Here is a 12366-nt window from a genome sequence, read left to right on the forward strand (position 1 = left end):
CGCTCCCTGGGCTTGGGCTCGATGGGCGTCCACTGCTCCCCGCGCACGGCCGCCTGCGGGCACGGAGGGCCGGGCTGGGTCGCGCCGAGAGCCGCCCGGGCCACCCGCCAGGGCCCCGGGACCACTCACGTCCGAATCCCAGAGGGGCTGTCGCCTGGGGAGGTGAGGCCACCTGGGAAGCTACCTGGCTGTGCCAGGAGGGCCAGCGAGGGGGAAGGGGCCAGGGAGCCCCTGGGTTTCTGCAGACGCGCTGGTGGCCACTTCCAGGCACAAACTCCAAGATCCACGGGGTCCCCAGGCCTCCTCTAGAGGGACCAAGGGCAGGAAGGACAGGGAGGAGCCCGGGAGAGCAGGGTCCTGTCCACTCACTCACCCTGGACCCACCCTGGCCTGCACCCTCCCCAGGGCACCCCAGCATTTCACAGATGCATGGTGGCAGGGTGGGGACTGAAGCGTGCACAGCAGGCATGGGGGGGGGGCGGCTTTCTAAAAATACAGACTGCTGGGCCCCATGCCTGAGGTTCTGTTGCAACAGGTCAAGTAGACCTGGGAATGTGTATTTTTAACTTAGTATCCCGTAATATTTGATAGAAAAAATATGCAACATCATATACTTAGGAAGCGTAAGAATAAACTGGACACCCGAGATCCCACCTCCCAAACACAGAAACACTCGGTCCCCAAGACGGGGAGGGGCTTCAACAGGCACAAAAGCGAACAGACAAGCGTCCTTTCCTGAGGGACTTCCTGACGAAGCCAGCAGACTGGCAACAGAAGGGAAGACATTTACAATGGCTAAAACTCACAAACGGTTAATAACTTAAAATGCACGGGATTCCTGCAAATTAAGAAAAAGACAAAAACCCCAGTAGGAAAATGGGCAAAGGCTGAGAACGGGTGAATTATGGGAAAGGAAAATGGGACAGCTAGAGCGCGTGCGGAGGGGCGCAAAGTCGAGGTTAGAGAAACAGGAGTCAGAGTCCCGGGGTGTCAGCCTTGCGTGTTAACCGGCAGGAACGGGGGAGCCGGGCGTGGCGGGTGGGGAGGTGGCGGGGGCCGTCCGCGGGGAGCCAGCTGCCGCGTGGGCGAAGGGTGCACAGGCTGGCACCTGACCCCGCAGTTCCGCCCTGCGTTTAACCCAAGGAATCCTCACTCAGTCTGCGGGAGCCCGCCCGTGTGTGGCAGTGGGAGCTGGGGGCGGGCGGGTGGCCCCGGGAGACACACACTCCAAGCACCCAAAGCCACTAGAAGGACAGGCGAGATGAGCACTGGCAGCAGGAAAGATTCTAGGCGTGAGTCGGACAGAGAAGCACACGGTCGCTGAGACGTGCAACACGGCTAACGCCCTGGCACACGCTCAGGCACAACAGACACTGCGCGGGCCCTGGGGATGAAGGGTGACAAGCCAGGGTCTGGGGCTTCGTCCTCCCAGAGACGGCCGGGGAGGCGGGACGCCGCTCTCTGCGCACGAGTCCAGGGCCAGCGGGAGGTTTCACCTGAGGCCTGCGCCCGCCCGTCCCAGAGCCCTGCCCTGGGGGTTGCTCTGTCGCAGGCACAGCCTTCTAACGGGGCGCGGTGTTCGTAAATCTCAACACCCAACCAGCCGCCCGCAGCCTGGGAAAACGTCTTTGTGGGGTCTGTGCCGTTAACAAGCCCCGCGGAGGTGCCCCCAATGCGCCCCAAACTGCAGCGACTAGGGTGTAGATGAGACAAGTCTGATAAGTGGATCCCAACCCAGCGGGGCCTCCGGCTGCCGTGGGACCCCTGGCTGGCCGCGCCCCCTCCCTGAGCTGCGTCTGTACAGGGAGGACCCCACCGTGCCCTTGCGGGGCTGTGGTGCAGACTGTGAGGAAACGCGGGGAGACGGCCCGGCACACGTCACATGTGCGGAAGACGGTGGCCGCGGCCGTCGGCCCTGCCGTGACGGGAGCAGACACTCGGGCTCGTTTGCTCTGGCAAAGCGCAGAGCCGGCTGGTCGGGGCCGAAGGTGTCGGTACCGGGGCTGGGGGTGTCGGTACCGGGGCTGGGGGTGTCGGTACCGGGCCCGACTGCAGAAGACGCCACTCACCAGCAGGTAGATGCCGCTCGCGATGGCCAGGCAGGCGGTCCCCAGGATGGTGGCGAGCAGGAAGCCAGCGGGCACCGACAGCCTGGGTGGAGGGGCAGGAGGAAGGGCACAAAGGCAGTCGGAGAGGCGTCTGGAGCCCCGGCCTCGGGGACAAGGCCACAAGGTGTCCCCCAGACAAAGGGGATTCGCGGCTCTGCCAAAGTCTGGCTTAAGTTTTGGCCCCTCAAGCTGGTGTCTGCCTTGATTTGTGCCTTACGACTCTGGGGACACCTGCTGTGAGGCCGCCATGTTGCGAGGAAGCCCAGGCAGCTGCAGGCTGCACAGTGGCCCCGGCCCAGCAGCGACCCCCAGACACACGGCGAGGGGCCGTCCGCTCACAGCCTCGGACCCAAGCGAGAGCCGCCCGCTGAGCCCAGCTGACCCCAGAACAGCCACTACTGTGGATTTCAGCTCCGAGGGTTTGGGTGAATCGTTCTGCACGGTGGACGATGGGTGCGGGACTTGGGAACCTCCGCCAGAGCTGTGGACCTGGGCTTTTGTTTGGAAAAATATCCCGGCAAGGCGGGGGCCGGTGGGAGGGTCTCCTCCGAGCCACCTGGTCCCTCAGGCAAGCAGGGCCGGGCGGGGACTCACGCGAGGTGCAGGAGAGCCCGGACGTAGTAGTTCCTGGTGAGGGGCCCGAACAGCTTCACCACGGCCGTCATGTACCTCTGTCCACTGGGGGAGGAGACAGATGCAGGGTCCGGGCTGCCCGACGCGGGAACCCCACCACTGCCCGCCCCCACCTCCGGGCACTCAGGCCTCCTTCTTGCCAGGAGACGCTGCCTGGGATGGAGGAACCAGGCTCCCGCAGGGCCACTGGCCAAGTTCTCGGCCTGTGAGCTCCGCCTGGGCCCCAGAGCAGGTTGGGGGCCACTCACCATCGCTCCATGGTGGAGCCCTTGGCCCTCTTCCCCCGGGGGTACTCCAGCAGGCACACAAACACCCCTGCTGCTCTGAGGCGCTAAGGTTAAGGAGCAGCCCAGCTCAGCCCCGGGGGCCGCGTCGAGACCCCTCGCTGATGAGAAAACGGAGTGGTGCAGCCGCCGCCAGGGGCCACACAGGCGGGACACCGCCGGGCAGGGCACCGACTAGTCTGGCCACAGGGAGCGAGGGGCCGGCCCTCGGGGGCGCCCACCCCTCCCGCCCCTCACCAGGGCACAGGCCTGGCTGCCCAGACCACCGGGGTTGACCAGGGAGCGGGACGTGAGCAGCGCTCCACACGTGGAAGCACGGTGCTGGCGCGGGGTGGCAGTGGCACCTCCGCCCCGGCCCAGGCAGTTCTGCTCTGGCACCCCGGCCCCCCCCCCACCGCCCCGGCCTCTCTAGTGGAAGGATACATGGAGTAGGCGCCAAAGTACCACTGGGTGAAGCGTCCGGCCGTGGCCACGATGCCCCCGGTGATGAGGACTGCAGGAGACAGGCGGGTTAGGAGGGCGCCACACCCCGTCCGCGTGGGGCTCCCCAGGGCCTTGGCCACCTCCCCTTCTCCACCTGCTGTGGGCCGCCGGGCCCCCCAGAGCTGCCCTCGACACCGTCCACGCTTGCCCCCAGCAATGGGGTCGGGGGCGCTTCCCCAGGAGGCGGGTCCGTGACACAGGGCTGGCGGAGTGGCCGGGGGACGCGGCCGAGGCGAGGCCCCTCTGGGTCCCGGGAGCTGCCGAGGGACGGCTGGCCTGGACGCCCCACGGGGCCCACCCCTCTCAGCTCTGGGACCCTAGAGGGACACGCGCCTCTCCCCCTTGTCATTTGGGTGTTTGGCGCACGTGCTCAGACTGTGCTGCTGCCGGTGGAGTCTGTCTTCTCCACGCGCCCCTTTTCTTACTTGCGTTCCGCTCCACCCTGTTCCTCTTTTGCCTCAGTTTCCGTCGTCTGCAACTGCTCTTTCTGCACCTGTCCCCAGCCAGCAGCTGCCGGCTATCCCATCCCTCCTGTCCACCTCGGCGCAGTCTAGCGCGGACCCTGTCCTCCGTGTGCTCCTGGCTGCACATTAGCTTTTCCGTTTCCCGTCAGCGCTTGTGTGTTGGGGAGGGAAAGGCTGTCTCCTCCCTCCCGCGTCTGTCCACACAGCACGTCGTCCCTGTCCCCAGCTGAGCCTGTCTTGCTGCCGTCAGCACGGGTGGCAAACGCACCGCTTGCTCCCCAGGGAGGCCTGAGGACTCATTCCAGGACCCAGCCAACGTGTGTGAGCACCAGCTGTGTGCGGGGCCTCTGCCGGGTGCTGGGGACGCAGCAGGGGTCAAGACAGACGAGCCCCTGGGGCCCCTGGTCTTGCGCGGGAGGCAGAGGCAAACACCAGACAGCGGAGGGCCAGAACCCGGACGTGACAGGAAGGGCCCAGGCATCTGGGCTGGATGCTCTGGGCCGGTGACATCTGAGTGGAAGCAGCCGGGAGCTTTGCGGGAGAAACGGCTTCCACCAAGCCCCTGCGGCTCGTCAGCAGGTCCAGGAACAGAAAGGAAGCCGTGGGCTGGAGTGAGGAGGAAGCGGAGGGCCGGGGTGGGCAGGGCTGGAGCAGCCAGCGCTATCATTGTTTGCGGTGGGGCCACCGGAGGGTGTTAAGCAGGGAGGCTGCCCGCACCGAGGGGACCAGAGCCCAGGGCTCCCAGCTGGGTGGCCTCCGTCACCCCTGCTTCTTGGAGTCTGGGGAGGAAGGACCAGAGGCTGGTCTGCAGGGCACAGCCTGTGGCAGGCAGGGTGACAGTCCCACGGGACAGCACTGGGGAGAGGTGGGGAAATGTCTAAACTGACCCACCGAGTTCTCAGCCAGTCTGATCTTCCTGGACAGAGAAGGGTCCAACTGCAGGGCCCAGGCCCCAGAGCCTCCCGCCCCTGAACGCTGCCATGGAGCACGGGGCCATTCCTCCGTGCCGCGGCCCCGCCTGCTGTCCCAGCCAGCAAGGAGGGCGCTCGGAGCCCCCGGGAGCCAGGTCTCCCCCCAAGCTCTCCCCCACCCGCAGGTGCAGGTCCTTCCTGGCGCTGGGGCCCCCACACAGCCTGCAGGGCTGACACTTCCCTGCCCTGTCCTGGGAGGTTTCTGTTCTCAGACACAGTGCGGGGGTGAAGCTCCACCCCCGTCTCCAGCACCCCCAAGCAAAGCACACAGCTGGGCGACGGGGCGCCCCTTCTGGGTGGGTTCCAGCCGCGTTGTGAAAACTGGGTCCCAGATGGAGCGGCCGTCCCGCCCCGGGGTGACCCGTCGTCTCCACCCCAGGACCCAGGAGAGGGAGCCCCAGCCCGGCCAGCTCCGGGAGGAGGGGAGCCCCCACTCCAGGGCACGAGGGGTGCGGGGTTGCTTTCCCAACGGGCGGGGCGGTGGCTCTCCGGAAACCACCGGGCTGAACCGCCTCTTCCCCTGCGCTGCAACTTCCTCCTCCGCGGCGGTGGAGGGGCCGGGGGAGGGGGCGCCAAGCACGAGTCCCGCCTGGGGTCTGCGCGCGGCACCGGTGCAGCCGGGGGGGTCCCGGAGCCCCTCCTACGCAGGCGCGGTCTGACTGTACCGCCCCGAACTCCAGTCTGCCCGGGGCCCCCCACTTCCCCTCCTGCACCCGAGGTCCCCGGCTGGGGTCAGGGGGTCCCCCACCCCCAGATCCGCTCCGCCGCGCACTCACTCAGGCCAGACGCCAGCGCCTGCTCGTTGGCCCACATGGCCCACTCGATCTGTCCCATGGTGGCGGCGACACGGCTGGGTGCGCACTGAGCGCCCCTGGTCCCTGCCCCGGCCCTCGAGCCTGGCCCCGCCCCCAGCCCCGCCCCCAGCCCCAGGTGACCGCCCGGGGGCAGGGCCCGCGGCGTCTGCGCTCTCCGGGCTGGATCCGCGGGACCGCGCCACCCTCCCCCTCAGACCTAACTGAACCCCCACCGGCCACCAGACCCTGGAGAGGCCCGGCCCCCGCAGCTCTCACTTCCCCTTCCAGGGCCTGCCAGGGTGGGGATGTCAACCCAGGGCTTCCTCCAGGGTTGAGTGTCCCCACCCAGTCACCCCAGCGCCCTGCAGCTTCTGACCCCGGGGTCCTCGGGCTTCTAGGAAAACAAGGGCGAGAAAGGCGCTTCCCAGACAGGGCTGAGGGGCCTGCCCAGGGCCGGGACTGCGCCTCCATGGGGGGCTGGGGGTCCCTCTGCTCCACACTGTCACTAAGGACCAGGGTGGCTCCCTGACGCCTGGCGTGGGGACCAGAGGCCCCGCCCTTTCCTCCAGCCGGCTCGGGCTGGCACAGGTGTGGGCAGCTCAAGTCAGAGACTGGGCCCCCTCCCAGTGTCACACGACTGCCTTGAGGGAGGACAGGCTTGCAAAGCTGGGAAAGCCCCTTCCCCCCCACTGGGTGCCAGAGGCTCAGCCTGTGCCCGGAGGCAGAGGCGGCTCTGGGGGTGGGAAGGGCTCTGGGGCCTCCTGTGCAGGCCACGGGACCCCTCAGAGCAGGGACCCCAGAACGCTGGCTTAGGAAACAAGAGAAACAGCGTGAGGCAGGAGGTGAGCAGTGCTGAGTTTATTCCTGTGGTCAACAGGCCGCAGCTCCCAAGGCCCCCAGATCCGCGCCGGCCCCAGCCCTGCCGGGGGAGCCGCCTTCCCGCCCTGAAGAAGCGTCCAGCCACACCCTGGGCGGAGTTCGAGGTCTGGCAGAGCCACCATGGCTGCCCCCTTGAAGCACTTGGGGGTTTCCTGAGGCAGCCAGTGCAGTCCCCACAGAGACCAGGCCCCCCCGGGGACGCGACTCCCGCTGAGCTCCTGTGTTGGTGCCCTGGAGTGGGCCGGGGTCCAGGGTCAGGGACGCGCCGCCGCTCTCGTGCCAGACCCCAGTCCCATCTCGGCAGAGCAGCACGTGCGGGCGGACAGTGGACGCACTCGGGGGCCCCACTGCTGACGTCTGGACGGCTGCAGGTCTCACGCCACCGTCCACGGCATTGTGCCCGCTGCCCGGAGCTCAACCCTGGCCGCCACGCCGGTGCCCAGTGCCAGTGAGGCGCCCTGCTCCCGTGGCGGTCAGGCAGCCGGCTTCGGCAGGCCGTCGGGGCCCAGGAGGTGAACATGGGGGTCGTCCAGGACTTGAGGCCCCGGCCCCACCTGGAGAGAGAGATCGGTGTCAGGTCACTGGGTGACGGCAGCGCAGGGACCTGGGGTCTTCAGAAGGGTGGGTTAGACGCGGAGGGCGTGGCCCCCCTTCCGGCCCCAGTCAGAGGCGAAGCAGCCGGGTGGGGCTGCCGCGTCAACCCCTTCAGGCACGGCCACCTCTGCCAGCTGCGCACCCCGTCCTCGGCCTGACCCAGTCACTGCCACGGCACGCAGACGTGGGGGGCTGGGGAACGGCAGCCCTGCGCAGAAGGCGGACTCCGTGGCCTGGGTGGGCGTGACCACTGGACCGGGAGCCGCCCCTCGGAGCAGGGTCAGGACGGCAGGCAGGGCCCTGGGCTGCTCCTGGTAGGGGGGACCCCCGAGGGTGGAGGCTGCACCCCGAGTGCCCCTCCCAGGAGCTGGCTGTCAAGGGAGTGGACAGCTCCACCCGTCTCCCGCCCCAGGCCCAAGCGTCGCCGGTCACCTGCAAGTGTCCACTTCAGGAGCAAGTGAATGACACAAACACGGGCCAAATGCCCTGAAGGCTGAAAGTACTATTACTGCTACTTGTGCGCCGTCGGTGTTGTTAGTGTTTTGCCTCCTGCCCGAGACTGAGGGGAGCGAAGGGGGCTGGCCCCGCGGGCGGGAGGACACGCTGCAGCGTCCCGGGCCTCACCCGAGTGGCGATGATGTACTTGATGCCGCCGGGGGTGGGCTCTGTGTCCAGCGCAGCTTTCAGCTCGTCCGAGAGAGGGGCCGGCCTCACCGGCAGCCCCTGTAGGAACCTGGAACGAGGAGGGACGCAGCGTGTGACTCCGTGTCCGCGGAACGCCCAGACCGGGCAGCTCCAGAGAAGGAAGCGGACAGTGGCCGCTGGGGAGGGCTGGGGAGGGAGGTGGCCGGCGGCTGCCAATGGGGACGGGTTTCTCTTAGGGCCGGTGAGACAGTTACGAGCGTAGACAGAGTGACAGCTGCACACACTGCGAACGCCAAACACCATTCGAGAACGGCTACGACAGTGAATTTCGTGTGTATTTTACCAAAAACCAACGCAGGGATGCTGAGGGCCCAGGCTGGGGTCAGTGAGGGGAGGGCTTCTGGAAACCTCCACTGCCGCCCCACAGCTACTGCCGAGCCGGGGGGGACACGGCTTAAGAAAGTGCCGCAATCCCGGCTCCCGAGCCCACTGCGCCCGAGACCCGGGGGGTTAACACGCTCAGTCCCCAGCCCTCTGTCCCGTTGCGGGCAGAGGGACGTCCCCACACCCTTCCAGACGCTCCCATCCAGGAGGTGCCTCTCACACAGGAGCAAGAAACTGCCAGAACACCAGGACACCGGGAGGGTCAAACTTGCTGTCGTCAGCGGGAGGCGGGGCCGTGTGCCTGGGAAGAGGGACGTGCGGCCCACCGGGGCAGGGCACTGCAGCAGCCCCGGCCACCGTGACTGGCTCTGACCGGTCTCGGTGAGAAGGAAACTGGGACTTTGTTCTAATCATTTGCTACGCAGCGCCTGACATTTAGTATGCGCCTCAGAGCGCAGGCCGTGTCTGTCTCCTGGCAAAAAGCAGGACGAGCAGCTCTCCGATGGGGCGGGACCACGGGCGCCCGAGCTGCCGGGGCCAAGCAAGGCCTGGTGCGTCCGCACGCACATGCGCCGCTCGTTCCTGGCGGGGGCTCCTGGCAGGGTGTTTCCCACAAGGGGGGCGAGGGGACCCACACGCACTTGTCTCCGTTCGACTCGGGCGGGAAGCTGTGCCTCACGGCAGCCACGAATTCAGCCACAGTGTCGTCCAGGGTGAAGATCACGGCGTTGGGGCCCGCGTCAAATGTGTACGCCACCTGGAACCTGAGCGGTCACCCTGGCTGTCCACAGAGGGCCTGGCCTCGCCCCCATAACCACTCATTTTCCAGGGGACCTGGGGTTGCCCAGAGCTAAGTGAGGGCCTGCGGGGCAAACCACAGGGGCGCAGCGTCCGCGGCGGCCGGTGCGCGCGACCTCTGCCTGCGAACTCAGGAAGAGGTGGGCGGGGCTGTGGCCCGAGGGAGCCGAGAAACAGAATGCAACAGAACGAACGCTGCTGCGGCTTCGTGCGGCCCGAGTGACACCCACGGGTCCCAGGGCTGGGGGGACGCCCCGCGTCACCTTGGTGAGCCCGTGGTGGGCGTTGAAGCGGTGCACCAGGTGGATGATGCGCCGGGAGGTGTCGCTGAGGTAGGAGATGGGCGGGAAAGTGTCCAGGCAGGTGGCGTGGAACTGGTTGCTGTCCCGCATGGTCAGCCGGGCGAAGCCTGCGAAGTCCCGCTCCCGGATGCAGCGAGTCATCTCGGCCAGGCTCGCTGGCACCACACTCTCGGCCCGGAACTGCAAGGACAGGCGTGCTGAGGGAGGGTTCGAAGCCAGGCGCCTCCACCCAGGACTGCCACAGAGAACGCCTGGGGCCAGAAAGAGCAGGGAGCGGCCCGGGCACCTCACCCGGAGCAGGGGGCTGGTCTCCACGCTGGTCTGCATGCCGGCCGTGCTGCTGGTCAGCTTCTTCTCTGCGCTCACCTGCACGCGGGACAGTCCATCTGGGCCATGCCCACGGGGGGTCCCCGGCTGACACCCCCCAACACTTGGCCCTCCCTCCGCTGGCATGAGCAGCTGTGGCCTCCTGGCACAGCAGAGGTGACACAGGCCTGGGAACAGCCACTTCTCCCCAGCCTCCCCAGCAGCTGAGTGAAGCAAGACCGGACCGGACACCTTTGTGCCTGTCCTCAGCCTGGCCCTGAGTGCCGCACAGAAGCCCCCGACACTCCCTGGGCCCACCCTGCTCACCACAAGGATGAGGACTCGGAGTTCCGGCCAGTGCGTCTCAGGGGCCACCTGCCGGGCGACGCTGTCCTTCCCGTCGGCGCGCTCCCCCATGTGCCACACCACGAAGCCCCCGTGCAGGCTGCGGCAGGCGCTGCCCGAGCCCCGGCGGGCCACTTCTGAGAGGTCCCCCTCGACCCCGTAGACCTGGGCCAGGGTGTAGGCTGCAGACACAGGGGACGGACTCAGTGAGCCCAGGCACCCCGCACCCTACAGCAATGCGGGAGTTCTGAGCTCACGGGTGACAGGACCGGGCCGTCAGCTTCCAAGGCCAGCACGCGCCGGCTCGCCCCGCACCTGGGAGGCCAGAGCAGCGACACACCCACGGGAGGACATGGAGCTGTCAGGCTGACGCCCAGGTGGGCTCTGGGCAGAGGAAGGTTTAGCGTGAGGACGTGTGTTCCGGGAAGAGACTGAACGGCCGGGAGGCCCGTGTGGCAGGGTCCTTGATCCGCCGAGCCTGGCACTGGGCTCCCCGGCGCCACAGGAGCAGGACGCGGCTCTGCTGCCGCAGCTCGGAACCCCAGGGTCTCTCCGTGGCACCCACCTAGGCAGGCGTAGCCCGCCGCGGAGGAGGCCAGGCCCGCGGCTGTGGGGAAGTTGTTCACCGAGGCCACGTGCACCTTGTAGCTGAGGCTGGCGGAAGGCGGGGCTCCATCCTGAGCGCTGCTCCTCTCCTGGGCCAGGCGGCGGACTGGAGGGCGGGCGGGACAGCAGGTGGCACAGCTGCCAGGCAACCCCACCCAACCCCGACCGGCGCCGGCTCTCCTGCCTGGGGGTCACGGCTGAAAACCAGGCCTCTGGGCCTCAGCCTTCCACACACCCCTCGTCCTGGGAAGGCCCATTCCCAGCCCCAAACGCAGCGGTACAGGAGGTGTCCCATCACCCGGCGCTGGGAGGATAGTGCCTGGGTGGCCCCGACTCACTCTCCCTCAGGCAGGCCTGCAGGCGCGGCTGCCCCACCGCCTCTTCCCGGCCGTTCAGCCAGATCCGGTCCTCAGCGAAGTCCTTGCTGATGGCGGCCGTCGTGGTGGTTCTCAGCTGGGAGAAAACGGAGCCACCTCAGAGCCGGAGCTGGGCCCTGGTGTGGCCAAGCACCCCTCTCTCCCGAAAAAGCCTCTCCCACGCACAACGCTTGCAGCTGCCCACTCAGGCAAGGCGGGCGGCCAGGCCCGAGGCCAGCCTGGCTGGGCGGTGGGAGAGCCCGTGTGGCAGAGACCAGGTCTGGGGAGGGCTGCGAGCACAGGGCACGTCCTAAATAGGAGAGATTTCCAAAGGCGCCCCCAGGGCACTGTGAGTGTGTGAGCCCATGTGTGTGATGGGCCCCAGGCCGTGTGTGCACATGTGTGCGATGAGACCCTGGTGCGTGCACGTGCTGTGCCAAGCACGCCTCAACCTGGAGATGGAGCAGACACCTGCGTGGGCTGGGGAGTCCCCGCTGAGCTGTCTGGTCCCAGCCTGTAGGTACACAGGTCCCAAGTGTTGAACAAAGCTGCGCACACTCACCTGGTCCAGATGCAGCGTGACGCTCAGGGAGGAGTTGATGGGCAGGATCAGCTCCTCATCGCGCTTCCCCCCTGGAAGGGACAGCCAGGGCCAGGCCAGTGGGTTTCCCACCCCCACTGTGCTCCCCCTTTCCACGGCCCCCGTCTGCCTCCATCCTGCTCTCTCACTGCTCAGTCTAAGCCCTCCTGCTGCTGCTGCGCCTCCACCTTCAGGAAGCCCTCTTGGATTGCTCTCCACCTCGGCGCTCAGGCTCCCAGAGCAGAGCTGGAGGCCAGCCCACCCCTGCCTCATCTCGCACTGTCTTCTTTCAGGCACTTCACAAACCACCTCTGAGTGCCTGAGCAGTCGATCACGGCTGTCTGTCTTCCCAAACAAAAGGAGCCCAGGTCCTAAGAGCTGCTAAATGTCACTGCTCACACTCCCTAGGGACACTCAGAACCACTCCCCTCCTGCCCAGCCCTCCCACCCCAGCATGTCACAGCCAGTGAAGATGGCCCAAGTGGGAAGTTTGCACCGGGGAGCATCGCACGGCGCTCTACATAGAGTCTTATTTAAGAACATCTTTGTCAGGCGCAGAGTACGCTCAGCTGTGTGCAGCGAGGGCTTAGGACAGTGGACGGTTACGAGGACGGTCAGTACTAACACCTGGCGGGGCACGCACAGTCCTGCGTCGCTCCCGAGAGCGAGGCTCTCGCTGGGCTTGGGGCAGGCGACTGCTGTGGGCAGGACAAAGTAGACAAGGATGACCACGGACCCTGGAGTCACACACGAGCCCCCAAGGTGAGCGGAGGGCAGCCATGAGCAGTGCGGGGGAGCCCCAGGTCTTTCCGTCCGTGTGCCCCAGACTGCGGG

At 67.2% G+C, this 12366-nt stretch overlaps 2 protein-coding genes across 2 annotated transcripts in view; both read right to left on the reverse strand.

The window, feature by feature from the left end:
- Positions 1–5826, reverse strand: part of LOC105821044 (cytochrome b-245 light chain) — a 6723-nt gene extending 897 nt beyond the window's left edge. The window contains exons 1-6 of the mRNA XM_012657664.1: positions 5720–5826; positions 3449–3518; positions 2990–3064; positions 2703–2786; positions 2070–2151; positions 4–53 (exon numbers count right to left, since the gene is read on the reverse strand). Of these exons, the coding sequence (XP_012513118.1) occupies positions 4–53; positions 2070–2151; positions 2703–2786; positions 2990–3064; positions 3449–3518; positions 5720–5777 (419 nt within the window). The 5' untranslated portion in view covers positions 5778–5826. The remainder of the gene's footprint in view (positions 1–3; positions 54–2069; positions 2152–2702; positions 2787–2989; positions 3065–3448; positions 3519–5719) is intronic.
- Positions 5827–6599: 773 nt separating this feature from the next.
- On the reverse strand, positions 6600–11805 carry MVD (mevalonate (diphospho) decarboxylase). The gene is made up of 9 exons (XM_012657665.1): positions 11515–11805; positions 10935–11049; positions 10556–10702; positions 9973–10172; positions 9631–9705; positions 9301–9519; positions 8881–8996; positions 7835–7943; positions 6600–7170 (listed from the first exon to the last, which is right to left on the reverse strand). The coding sequence occupies exons 1-9, from the start codon at positions 11803–11805 to the stop codon at positions 7090–7092; spliced, it is 1353 nt and encodes a 450-aa protein (XP_012513119.1). The 3' UTR covers positions 6600–7089.
- Between the last annotated feature and the right edge of the window lie 561 nt (positions 11806–12366).

Source organism: Propithecus coquereli, unplaced genomic scaffold (genome assembly GCF_000956105.1).
Source record: "Propithecus coquereli isolate 6110/MARCELLA unplaced genomic scaffold, Pcoq_1.0 Scaffold557, whole genome shotgun sequence".
In the NCBI taxonomy this organism is placed as follows: domain Eukaryota; kingdom Metazoa; phylum Chordata; class Mammalia; order Primates; family Indriidae; genus Propithecus; species Propithecus coquereli.